Raw genomic sequence first — 24,466 nt, 5'->3', positions numbered from 1 at the left:
AAAATGAGGTCTCCACATCCCCATTTCTTCACCCCAACTCTGCACCCATTCTTCCCTTGACGTCCCCATTTGATCTGAGAACTTAGTGCAGTCCCCCACCAACCCCACCTGCTTCCCCTCAACAGCCAAGTCAAGGTGCTTCCTCAGAGCCAGGCAGTTCCTGAGCAGCTCGATGGGTGCAGGGCCTCAGATGGTAAATAAGTGTGGAGGAGTACAGCTCCACCTCCTGTGGTTCAAGGGCTTTTCCTGGATGTCTGGTCCCCTGTACCTGTTGTCCTCAAGGATTGTTTCTAGCATTCCTATTACATTACTTGTGTTGGCTGCTGGAATGGTAGGTATCATCCAAATACCTGGACCTGGGACAGTGGAAACTTATCACTTCCTTTTGGATGGTAATCTGTAGAAGCTCAGAGGGTCCTACCATGTGGGGTTGGCTGTGGTCACAGAGCCATGTCCAAAAGTGTTGTCCTGGCACTTAGAAAGGACCCTCACCCAGTGCTCCCCCCAGCCAGAGCTGATTGCAGATTAGTCCCAATACTGAACACAGGGAAACACAGTACCAGAGGTGATGTTACATGTTGTGAAGAGTATAGGTGAGTGGTCCTGGGGAAGCTGAGGCCTAGGTGGATTCAGAGGCTATTGAATTGCTTCCTCTTTTTGCAGGTACTGGATCATTGAGTTTTGACCATTTTGATGACCCATGAACTCAGAGAGCCAAGTTATCTCAGAGTAGCTAGACCTTCTTGAGGCACCTAGGCCCCATTGTTAATATTTATAATCTCCTGGGTGTTTTGGGTGCACATCCCCTCTTAGTTCTGGTGACCAGGCTCCAAAGGATTGGCCATTTCACAGCAATTGTAAAGGGCCCCAAAGAGGACCCATTGTTTTTGCTTGCCATTTATAGTCTCACTTCTTTGAAAATTGAATGCTCTTCTACCTTCAATATTCCCCTCTCCCCCCCACCCCACTAAGTTGTGATATATCTAAAGGGTTTTCAGCCCGTTGGCAGCTTGGTGTAATGGAAGGAATTCCACAGTGACCCTGCCACTGAAAAGTTGTATACCTCAAGTTCTCCCTGAGCCTTTTTATTTTACTCATCTGTTCATTCAGCAAGTATATTTTGAGCACCATCGTGTGCCATGCAGTGTTCTAGGCCCTAGAAATGCAATGGTGAATGAATTGGGCAAAGTTTCTGCTTTCATTCCTTCAGAGTCTGGTCCTTGCTGGAATCCTAAGGGATGTGGGACAAGAGTATGGGGGAGATGCAGGGCACCTGGGTGGCTCAGTCAGTTGAGTGTCTGACTCTTGGTTTCAGCTCAGGACATGATCTCATGGATTGTGAGATCGAGCCCCGCGTTGGGCTCCATGCTGGCCATGGAGCCTGCTTAAGATTCTCTCTCTCTCTCTCTCCCCCTGCCCCTCCTCCCACTCATGTGCATTCTCTCTCTCTCAAAAATAAATAAATCTTAAAAAAAAAATGTGGGGGAGATGTGTTGTTGGGTAGGAGGAGGGAGGGAGTAAAGAAAGATACCCAATGTTCATAGACTTCACATTTCTGGCCTCACCCACTAGCCTTTAGACTGAGAATCACAAGCTAGAAGTTTCTTGCCCTCCAGCTGGGATTCAGTTGCTTCAAAGGCCTAGTTGCCTTCACCCCCATACACACACACACAGCCATCCCACCCTTCACAGGACCCTTGTCCAGAACTCCAACTTTCTTCAGGTAGAAGGAGGTGCTGTTTACTCACTCAGCACTCACATGTCTGAAGGATCAGCTGCCTTTCTGAATCAGAAGATAACTTTGTCATTTGTTTCCAACTGAAAACCCTGACTCATCACCTGGTACAGCAGCTGGAGGGCTTAAACACCGGCCTGTTGTTCTGTGTAGCCAGGTGCAGGATCGAATTCAGGCTGTGGAGACTGAGGCTGTCACGGATGGCGGGGAAGTCTCCAAGAAGAGAAGGTTGCTGTTTACTGATGAATGGAGTGTTTCGAAAGCGGTGAAGCCAGGTCATCCATTTCTTCTTTTAATGTAAGTCTCATCGGGGCCTTTCTCCTCTCTTCATTTTTCCTTAGTCTCTGGAGGAAGTATATAGAAGGGCGTATAATAAAGAAAATCAACCAGAATGTTTCCTTCCTGTGTGTAGGAACATTTAAGAAAGGACAGTTCTGAAACCTAGCTACCATGGAAAGAATCTGTGCTCCAGGGGGACTTTGGGAGTATCTACAGGGCTAGCCTGGGAACAGGACAGTTCTTGAAAGCAAGCTCCACTGATCTGGGCCAGGGGCTCCATTGGCCTTCCTGGGAAGGTCGGGGTCCCAGTGCCTGTTTCCATTTATAAAACCAGCTGTTGGAGATGGGGCACCTGAGTGTGTGGGGCCTGCCCCTTTGTTATGCTACAGATCTGATGGGCAAGATTGTTTCTTGTTGGTTTTAGGCCTTCTTTGATAAAATGAAGCTTCTGAGCTTCTGCCCCTAAACAGTCTCTGAGTAATAAGTTTGCCTGCAGCTCTTTGAACCAAGGACCTGAGACAGTTTGATCTGGTGAAAGGCACAGGACTTGGAATGAGGAAACCAGAGCATTCTGTCCCTTACCTGAGGCCTGTTTCTACTGAGCCTCAGTTTTCTCCTCTCTGAAATGGGAGATAATCATCCTCCTTTCACAGGATTGTTTTAAGAATTAAATGAGATTAGAGAATGAGATCCTGTGCCAGGGTGAATCAATACTGAGGGACAGAAGTAGACTTAGGATGGGTTGGAGTTTCCTAAAGGCAGACGCCACTCACCTTTTCTGCTCAACTGCGCTTGTGATGTTTGAAGCTCTCTATTTGCTCTCCTCAGCCTGGGTCTCCCGAAGAGACACCCCTCTTTGGTTTGGTTCTTGGTGTCAGTGAAGACTGTTCTGAGGATAGGAAGTGAAGCCAGTCCCATAGGACGGTAGATTGGGGGTCTGGGCCCCCCAGGAGCCCTGCTGACCTAGCAGTCAGGAGACCCAGACCCCAGAGATCTCATAGACTCTTACGTTCCTGCCTCTGAGCCGGTTCTTGCCTCCCTGAGGTGTTAGGGAGCAGACAGGCCTCGGTAGGGTGCTCTGGCTTCTTGCAAAGAAAGGTGTTCCCTTAACTTTGGCCTGACCCCAAAGTCTCATCATTTTGTGAATTGTCAAGTAGCTCTTCTGGATTTCTCTGCACTGTTGTCATTTTGTGGCTTTTCTGACGCTTCACTTTGTTTTAGGCCACAGTTGTCTCCTCCCTGGCCCTGCTCTGATCTCTCAGTGTCCGTTGACTTTGTTTTTTTAGCAGACCCTGACTTGGCCAGGGCACCCACTCACTGATAAGCCTCCCTCCCTCCAGTGAATACTCTATTATTTTCGGTTAATTAATTAATGAGACCTTAATGGACCTACTATTCAAATTGTTGAGGTCCAAGTCATAAGGCTGCCTGAGGGAAGGGCAGTTTTGGAGCTCGAGGTCTGTCGAGAAGGACAGGCCTGAAGGGAGGCCTTAGGCCTCTGGAACTGCTGAAAGGGATTGGATGCCAGGGTCCTGGAGCCAGAGAACCTGGACTTGACCTGCAAGGCTGTATAGGGTAACCTTGAAGGAACCTCGCTTTCAGGATCAGGCACAATTTCAGGAGGGACTCTCACTGCAGCCTTTTCCAGTCACCCTGGTGGCCAGAGCATGGAGTTGGTCTGCAGAGGAGGGTCCTGAGAACTCCAGGCAGGTAGGAGCCAGGAACATGGTGAGGGAGAGGCAGTCAGACAGGGGCTGTAGCCAGGGGCCGGCGCTCTTCCTGCCAGTCTGTCATGGGCTGACCAGAGCTGGTGCTGCAGGGGCCATTCCCCACACACACCTACCTCCCTCTGCATGCCCTTCCTTAGGAAGGTTGGCTCTGGGTCCTGTTTACCCTTGGCCAGCTCCAGAGGCCAGGGCTTGAATCAGAGCATCTAACGTCATTTAGGGCCACCCTGCTGTTCTCCATGCTCCACTGTTCTCTGTAAATCTTTCCCACCAGACTGACCTTGATGTTCCCTTGCACCCCCTCACCTGGGTCCCCAGCTGAAGAGCCCTCCTCCTAGACCCCCCTACTCCCTCCCTACCCACCCCTTAGCCCTAGCTCACATTCGCCTCTTCCAGAAGGGTTGACATCGTCCTAGAGGGAGGTAGTGGAGTCTGCCACTTATCAGCCCTGGAATCTTGGGAAGTTCCTTGACCTGGGTCAGCTTCTATTTCTTATCTGTTAAATCAGGATAATAAAACAGCCCTCCTAGGGTGACTGGGAGGAATGCAAGAAGCAATATATGTAAAGAGTACAAAATCCACTTAGCATGCCTTGGCTTTATTAACTTCTTTGGACAATGACCTATTTTTTGGTATCTCCTCCTGCTTAGGCTATGTGGTCACTAGAAATCTGTTTAGTTGGGAAGGTGCCTGCCCCATCCTGTCCATCCAAGTGGCTGGGGTGGGGCCAGGCCAGCCAGCAGCCCCCACTCAGGCTCAGGTTGAAGCCCTCCCACCTCAGCCACCCCCCAGGAGGAAGCCAGTGCCCTGAGGGAGTTACTTCAGCTGCTTGTGCATGTGCTTTCATGCCCTGGCAATCTTTGCCTATAGGTTTGGATGGCCACAAACACTAGGGTTGTAGGTGCCATTTCTCTTTAGTAACTTCAGGCCCTGTGCTAGGCATTTTCCACATTGATGTCTCCATCTGAGAGGTCTGATAAGGTGCCCCAGCATGCGTAGCTGGTTAGTGGCAAATCAAGAGTCGGACCCGTTTCCCTTTAGACATGTCCCTGTGCTGCTCCAGCTTAGACCGTCGCGCCTGAAGGAAAAGCAGATGTGTGGCCAGAGAGCCCTCCCTTTGGAAGCTGTTGCAGTTGTCCCTGTCACCGCTGAGCTGGCAGACACCAGACTGGGACAGGAGTCAGAGGGGGTAGTTGCAGGGCCCAGGCCCGAATGTGAATTATGAGCCCCTGCTTCCTGGTCCATGTGGGCCCTTGGCACCTTCAGCTGCAGCATCCCCCTTGCACCCTTAGCTCCGTGTCTAAATCAGCCTTCACGCCCTGCTTTTTGTGCCCGCACTGGGTGTGGAATCCAGAGCTCTTTCCAAGCACTGCTTGGGCTGGACCCACCCATGGCGCACAGGACTCCTCACCTCCTGAGATCAGAGCCCTCAGATTTGTTTTCCTTCCTCAGCTTCCTTCCTTAAAATCCACTCTTAGCTTTTACTTTTGTATTCAAACGCCCTTCCATTGCAGTTTAAGGAAGATGGGCTGACCTCCTGCTGCCTGTGGGGGAGTGGGAGGGGGAGGGGGAGAATTGGCTGGGGATGGTGAGCTGGAACTTGCTCATCTGGCCACCATCTGTCTCTGCAGGTGTCATGTGATTCTCCGAGGGCGCTGCTGTGTGAGTGGAAATGCTCTCAGTGGCGGAGAATGGACTGGACCCCCGGGCTGCCATCCCGGTAGGCAGCAAGGGAGGCTCAAGGGTGGGGAAGGGTGCACAGGACAGCCATTTCATTGATTTTTCTTGCTTTGAAATGAATGAGGACTGTCCGGAAAGTGAGGCCTCTGGTTGAGAAAAAGTTATAGCAGAGCAGGCTCTAAGGAGATCCTGCCCTTTCTAGGACATCTTATTGGTGATTAAATGGGAATTTGCAAAAAATGGTGGTGATCTAATATAGGCTACCTGAGGACCAAGGATTTCTCCAAAGAAGTCATACATATGACCCATAAGTACATGAAGAGATGCCTAACATCATCAGACATTAGGCAAATGCATTCAAAACCACAAGAGGCTTCTTCACACCTCTGGGATGGCTAGAATCAGAATGACGTAAGAGTAAGTGGTGGCCTTGTAGAGAAATTCAAACCCTCGTGCATTGCTGGTGGGAATGTCAAATGGTGCAGCTGTCGTGGAAAACAGTTTGGCAGTTCCTCAAAAAGTTAAACCCAGAGTTACACATGACCCAGCAGTTCCACCCCTAGATATATACCCAGGAGAACTGAAAGCACATGTGCATGAATGTTCATAGCAGCATTATAGCCAAAAAGTAGGAACAACCCAGACGTCCAGTAATGGGTGAATGGATAAATAAAATGTGGGGTGTCCACACAGTGGAATATTATTTGGCAATAAAAAGGAATGAAGTCCTGATACCCGGCGACAGCATAGACAGACCTTGGAAATAGGCCCAGTGAAAGAAGCCAGACATGGAAGGCTGCACCCTGTATGACTTCGTGTTTACACAATGACGAGAATTGGTAAATCCATCAAGGCAGAAAGTAGATGAGCGGTTGCCAGGGATTGGGAGAGAAGCAGATAGGGAGTGACTGCTTATGGGCACAGTGTTTCTTTCTGAGACAATGAACATGTTCTGAAATGAGGTAGCGGCTATAGTTTTACAATTCTGTGAATATACCCAAAACCATTGAACTGTATACTTTAAATGAGTGAATTTTATGCTATGTAAATTAGGTCTCATTAAAGCTGTTGTAAAAAAAAAAAGAAGAAGAAAGAACATTAGACTTAAGAGAACCTTAACATGAACTGTTTGGGCTAAAATAAAAATAAAACAGTAAAATATTTATCTGTAATCCTATCAGCTAACAATTCAAACCAGTTTTTCTGCATTCCCTTCTAGTCTTTTTCCAAACACTTAGGTAATTTTGACACACTTATAGTATGACCGAACTGTCCTTACATTTCCGGAGGATTCTATGTGTATGTATTTTATAATTTACTTACAGAACCAACATTAACTGAGTACGTCTATGTGCCAGGCACCATGCCAAGCGTCAAGGACCCAAGGATGAATAAAAGACCAGTCTTGCCCTCGGGGTAATCAGGCGTTCAGGAAGTACGCTTTCTGTTTAACAGATGAGGGCATTAAGATCAGCAAGGTTAAGTGAAATGTCTGCGGTGACCCAGCTGGTGGCTGACAGAGCTAACACTAACCTGGGCCTCTGACTGCCCAGTGTAGGATCTTTCTCAGTGTAGACCTTGCTCCTGTTTTCTTGTTCTAAAGCAGCACTTGTTGCCTCTTGGTGGGATCGTAGTCCCATGAATAAGGTAGACCGTTTCCCCGCTGTCCTAGGTGGGTTCCCCGAGCCCCCAAAGCTGTAAGTGTGATGGAGCCGGTATTTAAACACAAGATTTATATGGCTGTCAATTCACTGAAGTTCAGTTTCTTTTGTTGCTGCTGTTGTTTTGGTTTGAGGTTCAGTTTAAAAAACAAAACAAAACAAAAATATACAAATGTCTTTGCAAAAAAATATATATATCAGTACCCCTGGGTGGTGTAAGTATGTGATTTTCCTTTTCTTCTCTAGGCTTTGTCTTTGTTTTCTATAATTAGCTTGTGTGAGTTTTGCTAGATAGACGCACACATGGGTGCACGTGTGTGGGTGCTTGTGTACATGGCAATGAGCAGGTACATTGCAGGATCTCCTAAAGGCTGTGTTATGTCTGGCACTGACTAGGTCATCAAGAAGAAGCTAGTGGGATCCGTGAAGGCATTGCAGAAGCAGTACGTGTCCTCGGACATGGTGGTCACTAGTGAAGACGGAGATGCCAACGCCATGTGCAGTGCCCTGGAGGCTGTATTTATCCACGGCCTGCACTCCAAGCACATCCGCGCCGAGGCCGGAGGGAAAAGGAAGAAAAGCGCCCACCAGAAGCCTCTTCCTCAGCCTGTCTTCTGGCCCCTCCTGAAAGCCATCACCCACAAGTGAGATCAGCTGGGGAGGTTTTGCTGTGGGGAGGAGCTTCAGAGTGGGGGACACGGGGCTCTCCCTCGCCAGCTGTATGGGAAAGCAACAGAGACACTCTGTTCTAGAACAGAGATGGGTGAGGTAGGGGTTATTGTTATACCAAGCCTCAAGGGCCCCTCAGCCCTCAGGCAATGGCTGGGGGCTGCTTCAAGCGCCCGGCTGGTCACCTTTAGCCACGGCCACCGTTACCACACCGCAGCAAACCGAGGTGGTTGCAACAGAGAATGGGCGGCCTGCAAAGCCTAAAATCTTTACTATGTGGCCTTTTACAAAAGAAGTTTGCCGACCCTGCCTTAGAATGTTTGAACATCTGTGTTGTTAAATATTATACTCGTAACAGGGGATGGCATTCTTTAAACAAAAGTGGAATCCAGATCATCTGATTATTCACCCTGGGATGGTTGTCTCCGTGGCCCTGCCGCTGACCGCCTGGGCTGTGGAGCAAGCGGCTGGCCCTGGGCCTCAAAGGGCTACCTGATGCCACCTTCGGCCTGAGGTGCCTCGTCGGTCTCTATCTTCCTTTTCCTGCTGCCGGCCGCTGCCCTGTCTCAGGTTCTTACCCCACTCCTGGGTGACAGTAGCTTCCTGATTGTCCTCCTTAGCTCATTCTCTCTCTTTAGCCCAGTCAGTGGGGCAGCACTGACTGAGCTGAAGCTGACCAGAGCTCACTCACAGAGCCCCATGGAGCTTGGTCTGCACTCCCACGGGTGAGACATGCACAGGGCACCGTGGTAGTCAGAGGTGGGGCATTTGCATCAGATCAAGGATTCAGGAACTCAGTTTGGTACGTGTGGGATCTGATCTTATCCAGAGCGGCCCACCAAGACGCCTGCGTAACTGTGGTCAAGTCACTTTGCTGTGTAAAAACCCTCAGGCTCTCAAATGCTAGCCTGGAGTCTGATTCACTAGCGGGGGCCCCAGAATCTGTATCCTGACCAAGTTCCCAGGTGATTCTGATGCACAGCCAGGCGTGGGGACCGCTGCCCCGCTTTGCCTCACCAGTTGCATCCTCAAGACCCTGCATTACCTGACTTTGCAACCCAATCACTCACTCCTCCTCCCCATGTTGTAATCGGAATGTACTCGCCACTCCTGTTACAGAGCTGTCGCTTTCCTTCCCTTGGTGCCTTTTTTCTGTCAGTCCTTTGTGCCTAGAAGGTTCTCCTTCCGTTTTCGCCTCTTGAAATCCCTTGCGGCCCAACTCAGATACTGCCTTGTGGCATTTTTCTTACTATGACCCAGAAATGATTGCCTACTCCCACCCCAGCTCTGCTGACAACAGGGTTCACCTCAGTGTGCCTGTGAAAGGTGGTTACCTGGATTGAGGACAGGACCATGTCTTTACCCTGTATCTTAACAGCTCCAAAGACCTTGCCCTTAGGGGCTCATCAGATGTGTTCTGGATGAGTACATGATGTCAGGGGTACCCCGGGTAGTTGTAATGAAAATGGTGATTATCCTTTGTGACAGCAACCTCAAAAAGTTGGGGGTTATAGCTTAATATTTCTAAATTCCCCATAGAGTACTATTATCCAAGATTTTTTCAAGCCTGTATAGATGGGCAGTCGTTATTATGGGCTCTTGCTAACCAGTGGATAAAACAAGACCTTCAGTAATTGGAAATCATTTCTTGAAACAAGCCTGTCCTCCCCATCCTCAGACACATCATCTCGGAATTGGAGCACCTGATCTTTGTGAGCACGGACGTGGGCCGCTGCCGGGCCTGGCTGAGGCTGGCCCTCAACGACGGCCTGATGGAGTGCTACCTGAAGCTGCTCCTCCAGGAGCCGGCCCACCTGAGCGAGTACTATCAGCCCACAGCCCTGCTTCGAGATGCTGAGGAGGGGGAGTTCCTCCTCAGCTTCCTGCAGGGACTAACTTCCTTATCCTTCGAGCTCTCCTACAAGTCCGCCATCTTAAACGAGTGGACGCTTACCCCGCTGGCTCTCGCTGGGCTTTGCCCGCTCTCTGAGCTCAACCCCCTCACTACCTCCAGGACAGAACTACAGCGGAAGGAGTCTCTGGATTCAATTTCCCATTCCTCAGGCTCGGAGGACATCGAAGTCCAGCACTCAGGCCACAAGATCCGACGGAACAGGAAGCTCACGGCCTCCTCCCTCAGCCTGGACACAGCCAGTTCGTCCCAGCTGTCTTGCAGCCTAAACTCTGATAACTGCCTACTCCAAGAGAATGGCTGCAAGAGTCCAGACCGTTCTGAGGAGCCCATGTCCTATGACTCAGACCTGGGGACAGCAAATGCTGAGGATTCGGACCCGTCTCTGCAAGAGTGAGTGCTCCTCCCCCACTCTCTTCCTTCCTGCCTCCTTCTCTTCCTCTTTCCAGTCTCCCTTCCTATAGCATGTGATTGCCTGTCACTGAGCACTGACCTCTATAAGGGCATAAAGAGAGACAGAGGGGACATCGTCTCTCTTCCTCAGGGACTGGAGGTGCTGGGACCTGTAACTGGAGGCCACATGGGGCCGTGAGGAGGATGGATTTAGGTAGGGCTCAGAGCTGGATCAGGCTCCATCCAGTGCTGCCCCTGGGTGAACTTCAGCAAGTTACCTCGTTTCTCTGAGGCGCAGTGTAAAATATTATTATTGCCTCTAGAGGGAAAGAAACCAACAGTTCAGGGTGATAGTTACAATTCCAAAAAATGCAATGAAGCATAACAGATAAGGGTGCTCCTCTGTGACCTCCCAGAAGGCCTCGGAAGGACACAGACCCTGAACAATGACTGGAGGATATGGCAGACAAAAGGGGCGAAGCAGGTGTATGGAGGAAGAGTCCATGGAACAATGAACTTGACTAGAGGAGGGAGCCTGGACAGAGCCTTCTCTTTAAAAAAATTTTTTTAATTTGAATATAGTCGATACACAATGCTGTATTAGTCTCAAGTGTACAACATAGTGATTCATCATGTCCGTGTTACGCCATGCTCACCACAAGCAGAGCCTTCTTTATCCAGGCTTTTTAACAGTAATTTTTGAATAGATGACCTATTTTTATGGTTAGAAAAAGGCTAAAATGTATATGGTGAAAAGCCTTTCACATGCCTGTCACCACAATTATTAATTCCTTACATTTTCTTCTGATGTTTCTAAATGCATCTAACAAATATGAATACAGATTTTTAAGATATTTTTTATTTCTTATCCCTGCCCCCTTTCCCCGCAAAAGCTATTATAAATACACTGTTTGACATCTTGTTTTGGAAGAGATCATATCAGAGTTTTTGTTTTGGAGTGTCCTATCAGAGCTTCTTTATTTTTTTTTTAATTGCCTATTTTTCCATCGCTGGTTAATTTATTTAACCAGCCCTGTATTTAATGGGCATTGGAGTTCACTATTTTTATAAATAACCTTGTGTATGTGGTCTTTTAATTCTATGCAAGTAACTCTGTTCAGTAAATTCCCAAAAACAGAATTGCTGAGCCACAGGATACATTAATGTGTGATTTTCACAGATACTGCCTAGTTACCCTCTGTCAGGGATGGGCCTTTGTCCTCTCAGCCTTGTCAGCAGAATGTATTATCAAACTTTTGGATATTTGCTCATCTAATAGGTAGAAAATGGTAAATTTTATTAAGTACTTCCTTCAGCCATGCTCCCCCAGCCTGTGTTTAGGACCTTCTTATCTACTCCTGGGTGCTCCCCACCCTCTTGGTTCAGGCCTTTACAGGGTTCCCAGCTGGTGTAGGAATAACACCAGGTTGGGGGCTGGTGTGGACTGGCTTGCAGTGGATCTAGTTTCAAGCTCTAATCTACCACTTACAAGTTCAGTAACGGCTGCCAAACTGCTGACTCTTTGAAGTTGTTTCTTCATCTTTAAAATGGGGACTCCCACGGGACGCCTGGGTGGCTCAGTCGTCAAGCTTCTGCCTTCGGCTCAGGTCATGATCCCAGGGTCCTGGGATTGGGTCCCTCACTGGGCTCCTTGCTCAGCGGGGAGCCTGCTTCTCCCTCTGCCTGTAGCTCCCTCTGCTTGTGCTCTCGCTCGCTCGCTCTGTCTGACAAAGAAATAAATCTTAAAATGGAGACTCCCTCATATGGCTGTCTACAAATCAGATCAGATGCCTGGGAGTGAGCTGCACACATAACAGCGTCTGGTAGACCCGTGAAGTGGCTTCTGAGCACTGAGCACATTAGCTAGAACTTTCAAATGTCAAACGGAAGAATTTAGATAGAACATGCTGGAAAGGAGCAATCCCCACCTATGCACTGGGCGGGTGGTGTGACTCGGGTTCGTTCACCTATCTGAGCCCTTTATTCTCTCCCTCCTCCCACAAGCCAGCCATGTGTCTTTGTCATGTGTCTTGCTTTTATATTTCATGGGTCTTGTGATTGGAAAATTTCCAGCTTCAGGTCATTGAATCAGTGACCGTCCACCCTGTGTGGGAAGTGTTGTCCTGGACGTTATGGGACAACTCGAGGGAAGAGGGTCAGGACGTACAGAGCAGCACTGGGCAGTGGTGTGAGGAACCAGCACCCACTGGGAGCACACAGATGCATAAACACACATCCAGCACCAGCTCTTCTTAGGGGGTATGTCTTAAGAGTAAAGATTCTCATCGATGTTTAAGAGTTCACTTATTTTTATTATATTACTTAAATATTTGTAACTTAAAATTAGGCATAAATACCATGGGTTTATAACTCCTTCAACTGTAAAATCAAAACATTGACAGATTAAACAGAAAGTACAAAACATAACATTCCAAATGAAATGTATTAATTTAATCTTTTCCGGAAACCAAATTGCAGTTTGCTTTGTGAACAGAGGATTGATGCCCTGAATAGCTTCTTTTGTGTTGGTTGGGTCTGAATTACAGTGATCGCTGAGAAGCATGACTACAGTCTAGTGGTTAGGAATGTGGAGTCAGGAGTCAGACCGCTGGAGTCTTCCATTAACTAGCTTCGCGACCTTGGGCAAGTTATTCAACCTTTCTGACCTTGATGTCCTCATCTGCAAAATGGGGTTAAGAATGCTAGGAAGAATTAATGAGTTGAGGCATGTAAAGTGCTTAGAGCAGTGCTAGACACAGGGTGAGTGCTCGGTAGGTGGTGTCATTGTCATTTTACTGCTGGCATCCCTGTGATGTCAGTTCTCCCACGACTTGCCTTGATACACACAGCTGCAAAACTGTGGTTAGTGATCTTTGTCAAATGTCGTTGTCATAAGGCCTTCTCTTGGAGGAAAGGATTCTTCGCATATGCAGCCCTCCTCCGTGCTTTTAATAGTGTCCCCCGACTGCCAGACGGCGCCATGGACCACCACACGCCAGTCCACGTGCTCAGGAGAAGCGCAGGCTCAGAATTTCTTGGCAGGGGTACTTTATGAGGTGGTCATCCAGATCCTCCGGCCCATGCTTTTTATTTGTTTCGCACCTATACCTCTACGTACACATATATATGTATGTATACAATACATCTTTTTTCCCCAGTGTCTTCTAAATGAAAGCACAAAGTTCTAGAATTTTTGAATAGACAGTTTTTGAAAAACAGTGCCCTGAGCTGGACAGAACAAAAGTGGACAGACTGGAGTGGTTTCAGTCCAATGTTGCATTTTCTTCAAAGGTTTTGAAAATTTTCTTTTACCTTTCCTTGAAAATCTCATCTCTTAAAAAAAAAAAAATTTCTGGCACTTTCTACACTTGATGTGTATGTCTCTCTTATTCTCTTTGGGTCCTGACGGCCAGCACTGATTCTGGTGAGGCTCTGTGAACTTAATTTCACCTTGACCTTGGTGTTGATTTGGCAGAAGCTCTGTTTTATCACACAGGCTTCTTGCTGTTGGGTGGCATTTCTTTATTCCAACACCCAGTCTACGCTGTCATTTAAAATTTGTCTCACAGATTAGGATTCATTGATAATTGATAACTGTTTTGGTAATGCTAGTGAATATAATTCTCCTTTCCTTACATTTTTATATTCGGGTCCATGGAGGCTAAGCAGTCTTACCAGGGATGATAAGAACAGGCACAGTAACAAATTGAGGTTAATGTTTATTGAGTACTTGTTTTGTGCTAGACACACTACCAAGCATTTTACCCATGTTATCACACATAGCCTTTAACACAGTCCTAACAGGTGGGTGCTGTTACCATGCATGTTTTACAGGGAAGGGAATGAAGTCTGTGAACTTTAGGAACCTATTGTGGGGCCCAGCAGTGTGCCAACCAAAGGTAAGATGCTGGAGCCCTGCTCTTAATCGATCACCACCCCACCTCTCAGGACTCTACGTGGAGCTGGGACCTCACGGGGGCCATCTGTCAAAAATCTGTCTCCCTAGCTCATCTCAGAAAGTGGCCCCATTCTGTCACAATGTTTTGGACACAAGCAATTGGTTAGCAAATGTCCCTTCCTTCTCTGCCTGTGGAAACTACCCCTTTGTGTCCAGGACCCATGAGCCTCAGTGTCTGCTCACAGCAAAGCTGTACTTTTGGATTCTCATTGGTCTGTTTTCAGAGGGAGGCTGAGAGCAAGAACCAGCAGCCCCCTGACTCCCTCCATAACTATTCCACCAACATATTTACACCTTCTTCTGATAGGTCACCTCCTTATTTGTTGAGATATGATTCACCTACCATAAAAGTCACCATTTTAAAATGTCCAATTCAGTGGGTTTTAGTATATTCATAAGTTTGTGCAACATCATTGTGATATAATTGAAGAACACTTTCATCACTCTGGAAGGAAACCCCTTACCTTTTAGCTATGCTTTACCTATTCTGGACATTGAATGTAAATGGAATCATACCATATGTGACTTTTTGTGACCGCCTTCCTTCATTTAGTATGTTTTCAAGGTTCGACCATGTTATAGCATGGGTCACGGCTGAATAATATTCCATTGTGTGGATATACAGTTTGTTTATCTGTTCATCAGTGGACATTTGTTTTATTCCTACTTTTTGGCTATTATGAATATTGCTGTGAACATTCATGTACGACTTTTCTGTGGACATTGTCTTTTAATTCTCTTGGGTATATACCCATGAGTTGAATTGCTGAGTCATATGGTAACTCTATATTTAACTTTTTGAGGAACTACCAAACTGTTCTCCACAGAAGCTACACCATTTCACATTTCCACCAGCAGTGTGTAAGAGTTCCATTTCCTCTACCTCTTTGCCAACACTTGTTATTCTCTGTCTTTTTTTATTATAGGCATCCTGGTGGGCATAAAGTAGTGTCTTATGGCTTCAATTTTTATTTCAGTACTATCTAATGATATTGAGCATCTTTTCATATACTTGCTGTCCATTTGTATACCTTTAGAGAAATGTCTCTGCAAATCCTTTGCCCATTTTTCTTTTTTAAATAAAAAAATATTTATTTGAAGAGAGAGAGCAAGAGCACGAGAGAGAGCAGGGAGGTGGGAGGAGGCAGAGGGAGGGGCAGAAGCAGACTTCCCACTGAGCAGGGATCCCGATGCGGGGGCTGGATCTCAGGACCCCAAGATCATGACCTGAGCTGAAGGCAGATGCTTAACTGACTGAGCCACCCAGGCACCCCTCCTTTGCCCATTTTTCAATTGGATTATTTGTTCTAGTACTATTGAATTGTTAAGAGCTCTGTATATTCTGGATACTAGACCTTTATCAGACATATGATAATACTTGCATATAAGATATGCAGATTTTTTTCCCTATTCTGTGGGTTGTCTTTTTACTTTCCTGATAGTGTCCTTTTGAAGCACAAAAGCTTTTAGTTTTGATGAAGTCCAACTTACCTATTTTTTATTGGATGCTTATCCATTGAATGTCATATAAGAAAACATTGCCTGATCCAAAGATTTATACCTATTTCCTTCTAAGAGTTTTATAGTTTTAGCTCTTAACCTTTAGGTCTTTGATCCATTTTGAGTTCATTTTTTATATCGTGTGAGATAGGAGTCCAACTTCATTCTTTTGCATGGGACTATTCACTTATCCCAGCACCATTTGTTGAAAAGACTATTCTTCCCCCACTGAAATGTCTTGGGTTGAAAATCAGTTGCCCATAAATGCACGGGATGGTCACCAATGCTTGACTAGCTAGCATGTCTTAAAATGTTGTTTGGGGTTTTGATGTTGTAAATAAGAGCAGAGCTCAGCCAGAAGACATTAAGGTAAAAACCTGTGTTCTAAAATCCTCATTTCCATAAGCCAACATTAAGGGAAGTTTGACATATCTTCTGACCCAGTCTAAGCTATTAGGGCAGATACGTGCAGTCTTTTGGGCCCAGCTAGCTTTGTTACCATATGAACCTGCATTTGCCCATGACGTACTCTACTGGGTTCGTAAGCAGAGGAGGAGACAGCTATCGGTTTGCTTCAGAAACAGAACTTGGATTCTCAGAAGCCTCAGGAGAAGGGGGAGCAGCCGCTATAGCCAGTGCACGTTTTAGATGGCCCAGGAGTGTGTTTCCATGTGCGCATGCATGAGTGTACCTGCACACAAAGGCAGTAACACTGGCTCCCTGCATTCCCTGTGCACCCCTGAGGGGCAGGAAGAACCAGTGCCACTGGAGGCGTGAGCAGGTGCACACCCCATGCATACTTGCGCACACACTCACGCACCTTGTGTACACTGATCCAGTAGCAGTTCTTGGGAACGGCGGGCTTCTCTGAGTCCGCCCACAATCCGGCTCTGAGGCAGACCAGCCCTCGCACCTCACCCCGACCCTGCTGTCCACTTACTCTTCCAGGAACAGAGTGGGTCCTCACTTCCCCTAAGTCCATGTCCCGGGGAGTGGGTTCTTGGTGCCTCAGCTGCTTGTGCTGTTGGGGAGCCCTGCTCTGAGACACTGTTCCCTGGGGCTCTGCCACAACAGCTTGAGGAAATTGTTGCTCACACAGCTGTTGGTGTGGCTGAGCAAGCTCTCCAGGCCCGCAGTAGCCTGTTCAGAAAGCAAAAGCAAAGGGCAGCCAGTTTCCGTTCACATCAGTCCTTTCCTCAGCTTTGTGAGCTTTTTCACTGGAGATCCTGGCACCCTGGCTCACTTGGCCACCCACTCTGCCAAAGTCCCAGCGGGGAGGAAGTTTCGTGAGGCGTGTCAGAGGAGGACTGTGTGGAAGCAAGGAGCAATGGATGATGAGAGCCTTGCTTGTTTTTGAAATCACAAAGCAGCAGTGTTCCATTCTTACCACTGCCCCAGTAGCCTTGGGCATTCTCACTGACAACCTGTCACACAGGTTTCTTTGTTTAAAAACTTCTAGGGTGTTGTCGGAATTCAGCAAAGCCCAAGTAAACTCTGTGCCAACCAGCGGACTGAGCGGACTCAGCAGAGAAGCGGAGATTCCTACAGGGCGGGCCTCACCCTCCCTCCCCGGCCCAGAGGCCAGCATCCCGTGTGATGTGCCCGCAGAGCCCCTCCCGGCCCAGGCATCCCCTGCCACTCAAGACGGGCACCGCAAGCAGGAGCAGCCTGCCCAGGCACATGGCGCCCTCGGCCTGCAGCAGTCGGGCACTGCCCAAGCTGTCCCTTCGGGAAGCGCTTCGGGCCAGCAGCCTGCCATTCCCGTGAGAGAGGTGGCCAGAGCGATGGCCCGGGGGAGTGGCCAGCAGAAGCCCCCGGAGGATGACAGAGCTGTGTGGAGCCTTGGGGTGTCCTCACCCACCAGTCCGGTGAGTGGTGCAAGCTTTTCAGGGGGTGGGCTTGGGGAAATGTCTCAGAGCTGGTGCACGGTATCTCCGGCTTGTGACCCCAAGTGGTCTCTGCCTTCTCCCCGCTAGCCCCTCATGTCTCTTGGCGGATATGAGCCAGGCACTGTGCCAGTCCCTTCCCATGGGTGTCTCTTGTCATCTCGCATTGACCCCACAGAGAAGATAATTCTCATCTGACCGTGGATTCTGCCCTTAACCACTGCCACTTAACCAACGTAAGGCCTCAGGCCAGCCGCTTCACCTCACTGAGCCTTGGTTTCTTCCTTCGTGCTTGTTATTTTTAAATTCATATTTTCTAAAATAGCAGGCTTTGAGAATACTCATCTTGCAACATGAACCAGACTTAGAATTGCGCTGTCCAGTATGGCAGCCACAAGCCACACACGTGGCTGCTGAATGAGCACCTAAAATGTGGCCAGTGCAACCTGAGATAAGCTGTACAAAATAAACACTGGATTTTGAAGTCAGTATGAGAAAAAGAATGTGAAATGTCTCAATAAATTTTTATTGATTACATGTTAAAATGAAAATATTTTTGATATGTTGGGTTAAATATATTATCAAAATTTCACCTGTTTCTTTTTACATTTTAAAAATGTGGCTAATAGAACATTTAAAATGACACACGTGACTGGAATTCTATTTCTGTTAGGCAGTGCTGTTCTAGGATAAGCCAGTCTACTTTGCTGATAACCCGAGGGAAGCCAGCCCCGGGAATCTTCTAGACAGAGCCATGGGTCAGAGGCTTGAGAACTATCATCAAAGCTGTGGACCCAAGCTCTTTTGCCATTTCACATTTGTTCTTGTGTCTTGAACAGCCCGGATCGGAAGTTGTATGCCAGTGTGCATATGGACACACAAAGCCCCGAGTTTATCCCAGCTGCTGTCTGGGGTTCATGCTAGGAGGTGGTCTTGCTTTTTCAGCTGCATCCATGTGTATCTCTCATCTGGACTGTAGCTTCCAGATCCTATAACTCAGGATGGCACCAAGGCCACGAAATAGACTAGGAGACAAATGCACACACACACCCTTGTTTTTAACAGCTGTTTTGAGCTATAACTCATACACCATGTAATTCACCTAATCAAAATGTATAATTCAGCTTTTTTCATATATTCACAAGGCTGGGCAACTATCACTACAATCTAATTTGAAAACATTTTCATCCCCCATCAAAGAAACCCCTTGCCATTAGCAGTGACTCCCCATCCGCCTCTCCTGCCCCCCACCCCCCGGCCTCACTCCTCTCATCCCCTGGCAACAGCTAATCTCCTTTGTCTATAGATTTGCTATTCTGGACATTTCATGTAAATGGAATTGTGTAATACGTAATCTTTTGTGACTGACTTCTTCCAGTTAACATGTTTTTAGGATTCATCCCCGTTGTAGCCTGACCTATACTTCAAAGAGTAATAACTCATTGTAGATTCCATTGTATGAACACATTACATTTTATTTTGTCCTTCATCAGTTGATAGACATTTGGTTTTTGCCCCATATTTTGGCTATTACAAATAATACTGCAGTGAACGTTCATGTACAAGTTTTTGTGTGGATATATATTTTTAATTGTCTTGGGTGCATACCTAGCAGTAGAATTTCTGGGTCACGTGGTAATTCTATATTTAACCTTTTGAGGAACTGCCAAAATGTTTTCCAGAGCAGCTGCCCCATTTTATATTCCCACCAGCAGTGTATTCTTCTACATCCTGACCAACAGATCTTATTGTCTCTGTAAAAATTGTTGTGATAGCTATCCTGTGGGGTGAGGAGTAGCATCTCATTATGGTTTTGATTTGCTTTTCTTTAATGACTGATGATGTCAAGTATCATCTTTCTTTGTGCCTTTGGGCCATTTGTATATCTGCTTTGGAGAAATGTCTATTCAAGACCTTGGCCCATTTTTAAATTGGATTTTTTGTCTTTTTATTCTTGAGTCATAATAGTTCTTTATATATTCTGGATTCTATACCCTTATTAGATACATAATTAGCAACTATTTTCTCCCATCCTGTGAGTTGTCTTTTCACTTTCTTGGTGGTATCACTTACAGCATGAATTTTTTTGGTTTTGATATCGTCCAATTTATCTGTCTTTTTCTTTCGTCATTTAGGCTTCTGGAGTCATATCTATACCCATTTCCTAATTCAAGGTCACAGAGATTTACTCTTATGTGTTCTTCTGAAAATTTTATATTTTCAGCTCTTCTATTTAGATCTAGGATCCATTTTGAGTTGATTTTTATACATGGTATAAGGATGGGGTCCAGCTTGATTCTTTTGTGTATGGATAGCCAGTTGTACCAGCACCATTTGTTAAAAACACCATAATTTCCCCCTTTAGAAGGCCCTTGGGTCCTGCGATCGAGCCCCACGTCAGGCTCCCTGCTCAGTGGGGAGCCTGCTTCTCCCTCTCCCTCTGCCTGCCACTCCGTCTGCTTGTGCTCATGCTCTTTCTCTCTCTCTCAAATAAATAAAATCTTAAAAAAAAAAGAACATTTAAAAAAATAATAAATAAAATATAGACCCTTTCCTGCCCACCAGAAGGCTCTCATGCCTTCTCCCATTGTTTCCCTCCAAAGGAAGGCTCCATTCTGACTTCTAGCACCATAGGTTCAGTTTTTCCTGTTGTTGAACTTCATTCATATAAATGGAATCCTACAATATGTACTCCTGCTTCTTTCACTGAGCATTTATCTGTGAGATTCACCTGTGCATTTAGCACGAGGTTCTAGTTCGTTCTTTTCCATTGTTCTGTAGTATTCCATCGTAAAAATATATCCCAGTGCATCTGTCCATTCTCCTGCTAAGAGACATTTGGGTTGTCTCCAGGTTTGGGCTATTAGGACGAGAGCTGTTGCCTCATTGTTGTTGTCTCTCGCACTTGCCTTTCAGTGAACCTCTGCACTCATTTCTGTGGGTATATATCTAGGAATGGAATTGCCAGGTCATTGGAGAGGTGTATGTTTACCTTTAGTAGATACTGCCAAGCATCTTCTAACAGTGCTTGTACTGACTTGTACTCACACTAGCAATACGTGAGCATTTTCATTGCTCTTTATCCTAGCCAGTGATGTCATCAGTCTTTTTACTAGCCACTTTAAAAGGTGTGTAGTGGTGTCTCACCTTGGTTTTTTTTTTTTTTTTAAGGCTTTGTTTGAGAGAGAGTACGTGCACACGTGCGAGCAGGTTTAGGGGAGCAGAGGGAGAGGGAGAGAGTCTGAAGCAGACGCCTTGCTGAGCACAGAGCCGGATGTGGGGCTCGATCCCAGGACCCTGAGATCTCGACCTGGGCTAAAACCGAGAGTCAGATGCTTAACTCACTGCAACACCCAGGTGCCCCTCACTGTGGTTTTAATTTGCATTTCCCTGATGACCAAAGATTTTGATACCTTTTCATTTCCTTACTGGCCAGTCCTTTTTTGGAAGTGTTTAAGTCATTGTTTCATTCTTAAATTGAGTTGTGTGTATTTTCCTTATTTATTTGTAGGGGCTCTTTATGGATTATGGATAGGTCTTTTATTGCAGAAAAAATATATAGCATATATACATATAGCAGATGTCTTCTTTGAGTCTATCTTGCCTTTTAAATCTCTTAATGGTATCTTTTATGGAACAGATGTTCTTGGTTTTAATGATATTCAGTTTATCGATCACTCTGTGGTTAATATGTTTTGTGTCTATTTTTAAACTCTTTGTCTACCCAAGGCTGTGAGGCTCTGAAAACCCCTGTATTTTCATCTAGAAGCTTTACTGTTTTACCTTTTGCAGTCAGGTTTATGATCCGTCTGGGATTAATTTTTGTGTATGGTGTGAGGTAGGAGTCAAAAGTCATGTTTTTCCATAGGGATATCTGATGGACTAGCACCACTTACTGACTATGACTATTTAAATCATGTCACTGTATAAGTGAGGGTCACACTCTCCATTTTTACTATCCTAAAGATTACTTCAGAGCCCAGAATGTCACAGGACCCTGAAGGTTATGAGCAGAAAACTGTCACCACGCTCTGAAGGGTGAAGAAGAAAGGCTCCACAGCCCCTGGCTTGAGCTGGCAGCAGAGGGCTGTCGCGAGGGTTTGTGGCTGTGTGCCCCAGCAGGGCTCCACAGAGTGGCACTGACCAAATTGAGTTCACTCCTGTCCAGGATGTGACTTGTCTTGTGTTGGCTCAGACATCCTGTCTTGCCAGGGTCCCAGAGCTGATGGGACAGGGCAGCTTGTTACCCAAGCTCTTCCTCTGCTTACTGAGTGTTGACCCTCGGGCCTCCTTGCAGCTCCTGACAAAACAAGCTCCTTCCAGCCCTAGGCTTGCCCATTTGCTGTTCCATCTGCCGGGACCCTTTCCCAGCTTGTTCCTTTCCCTCGCCTTTGTCTCTGCCTTTCCTGAGTACCTTGTCTCAAAAGCACCATCCCCAGAGACTCTGTTTCCCATTTGCCTGCTTTACTTTGTTTATAACACTCATCACTGTGTGAAGTCATATTGTCTCTCGATCTGTCTACTTGTTTATTTTCTGCCTCTGGACTCGCATGTCAGCTCTATGATATGAAAGAACGTGTCTGCTCCCTTCTGTAATGTCAGCTCTGAGCACTGTACCTGGGAGAGTATAGACATAATTAATAGTTCTCGAACTCTCAGAGATTCTCGAGATGCTAACTTGTAAGTTTACATTGAGAAGTATACCATCAGGTGCATGGGGTGGGCAGGTTGGTCTGACCAGGGCAGGCTCTGCCTCCCTGCAGGTGTCAGGGCTGAGAGTCACAGGACCCACTCATCCCTGAACTCAGTAGACAGCCTCTGGGTCCCACTGTGCAGCCCGCCAGCTCACACTGGCCCGAGGGACCCCCAGCCTTTGGACAAGGTAGCACCCTGCCCTGTGTGTCGCCTCTGTACTTCTCATCTTTCTGTGCTTTGGGCACTTAGTCACTGCTATTTATTTAACACTTGGGTGGCGTGGGGTGGACAGTGCGGGGAGTAGAGGGGTGTCACTGTCAAGTTGTATAACCATGAGAGCCATTCAGTCTTTCTTTAAAAAAAAAAACAACATTATTTTAAATTCACTCAACACAAAGGCCCTGCTCTGGGCCAAGCACCATGCTTGGTACAGTGTTGGACAGGACGACACAGGCCCTGCTCCCTGGGGACAGACACCAGATTAGACAAGTCATTACCCACATCATAATTATGCTGGTGACAAGTGCTGGGAAGGAAAGGAGCAGGGAGTGGAGGAGCTAAGGGGACTTTTATTTGTGGAGTCTGGGGGCTTGTGAATTGATTTCTCAGTGTGACTCCAGAGGACAGTCTGAATTCTAAAACTTCATCCTAATCACTTCCCTCATGTGGTCCCTTCATCACCGCCTATGGCATGCGGTCCCCTCCCCCAGACAGGAGTACAGGCAAAATCTCTTTGCCTGGTGTAATGAGGCTGGACTGGACAAAAAGCGCTTTTTCTAAAAACAGTCCAGACACCTAGCACCTCCCTCCTCAGCCAGACCCCCCTCTGAGACTTAGCTGTTGTTTACAGCATCCTGCACCTTTACCAGCTCAAGTGGCGCTGCTCTGGCTTAGACCCTTGGTCGGTGGTGGTTTCCCCCACTGTTAAAGGGGCAGGGAACTGGCCAGATGTGGGGCCTGGGTGAGCAGAAGGTAGGAAGGTGGTAGGAAAGGGGGGGGAGAAGGACAACAGTGGTGTGCTCCCCCCCCCACACACTTCATGGTGGGGGGGCTGGCTGGGGTACAGCTGCAGGCCTGTATGCAAAAGCTTCAAGGACCCATGTTCCCACTGTTTTTTCTCTATTGCCTAAGAGAACAAAAGATTCTCCCTGGAGTATCATTTCCTGGTGGCTGACCTTGGCCACTGGCCCATGTCTGAATATTTCCTAGTAGTCTCCCTTGCCTTTCAGAGAGAGAAGCCCTCACCAATGAACATACATCAGCTCACAATTCACATTTGTCTCCTTCCTTCCAGTCCCCTCACTCCATCCTTCCTACTTCATACTAAAGATGTTTGGATAGTCAAGATTTATTCCCTCATCTGTTATAACTCTGTGCCAGGCATAAAGAGAAATGAAAAATTGCAAACAGCCTTAGAGGTGCTAGGCTAGGGGTAAGCAAAGAATGCCATGGGGGCCCAGAGGGATCCCTGACCCAGCCGGGAGGTGGGAGGAGTGTAGACTAGGGAATAGTAAGGAAAGCTTCCGGGAGGAGGTGATGGACGACCCCTAAGCTGAGACTTAAGGAATAGTGGTTTCTCCCATTGGAGCCATTAGCTGGGGCTGGGAAGCCACAGGACTTCCCAGGTATGTACACCAGGCTCTGTGAGGCTCCTCCTGTCCATTTTCCTCAGCGAGCTCCCCTGGGTCTCTATGGCCTAGGCAGGCTTTGTTCAGAATCCTGTGTTACAGGTAGTCCTCAAGTAGCCACTCTCATTGACACATTGTCCTCTCATTGGCAGAAGGAAGCACCTGCTAATTCTGAGGGTTTTTGGAGGAAGCCCTGGAGGCCCAGCATTGTGAGGCCCCCACACTCCTGACTCAGAGCTCTCTACTCTTGGCTTAAGGAGCCATCTAGCATCTGAATGGATTAAACCATCCAAACCAATTCTTCGAGGGCAGTCCCAGCCCTGCTCCCCTTCCTTGTCTCTGGGAGCAGGGAGGGCAGTCTGAGTTAGGGGTTGGAAATATAGCAACTTCAGGGTGAGGTTGGTGACACTTAACAAAATAGCTGGGCTGGGCTCACCCCTTGTGTGAGTCATTTCCTCTGTATAGCCAGTACTTAGGGCAGTCCAACCAGCTTCTTGCCTCTGCTCATCCATGCTTAGGCACAGAAAGGCAAGGAGCACTTGAAATAGTGGGGCGGGGGGGGGGAAGAAAAGAAGAAGCTAAAATCCATTCCCACAATCCCCTGACCCCAGACCCAACCCACTTCTCCCAGCCAGCAAGCAACTTCAGGCCCAGACCGCAACAGAAGAGAAGGGGCAGGGCCTAGCTGCCTGGGGCCTCAGGGGCCTGCTCAGAAGTGAGGAGTCCCAGCAGAGGTGGCCAGT

The 24,466-nt window shown here is 47.3% G+C and overlaps 1 protein-coding gene across 4 annotated transcripts in view; it reads left to right on the top strand.

The window, feature by feature from the left end:
- Window positions 1–24,466, top strand: part of PLEKHM1 (pleckstrin homology and RUN domain containing M1) — a 45,725-nt gene that overhangs the window by 905 nt on the left and 20,354 nt on the right. Inside the window, exons 1-5 of one of the 4 annotated variants that reach the window (XM_027567903.2) lie at window positions 1,897–2,032; window positions 5,373–5,461; window positions 7,479–7,726; window positions 9,430–10,056; window positions 16,974–17,382. In XM_027567903.2, the coding sequence (XP_027423704.1) occupies window positions 5,414–5,461; window positions 7,479–7,726; window positions 9,430–10,056; window positions 16,974–17,382 (1,332 nt within the window). In that variant the 5' untranslated portion in view covers window positions 1,897–2,032; window positions 5,373–5,413. Of the gene's footprint in view, window positions 1–1,888; window positions 2,033–5,372; window positions 5,462–7,478; window positions 7,727–9,429; window positions 10,057–16,973; window positions 17,383–24,466 lie in introns of those variants that run through there. The other 3 variants (XM_027567901.2, XM_027567900.2, XM_027567904.2) reach the window with 3 other exon arrangements.

This window comes from Zalophus californianus, chromosome 16 (assembly GCF_009762305.2).
Source record: "Zalophus californianus isolate mZalCal1 chromosome 16, mZalCal1.pri.v2, whole genome shotgun sequence".
Classification (NCBI taxonomy): Eukaryota; Metazoa; Chordata; class Mammalia; order Carnivora; family Otariidae; genus Zalophus; species Zalophus californianus.
Note: the sequence above shows the minus strand (reverse complement) of the source record. Positions and strands in the feature narration are given on the sequence as shown.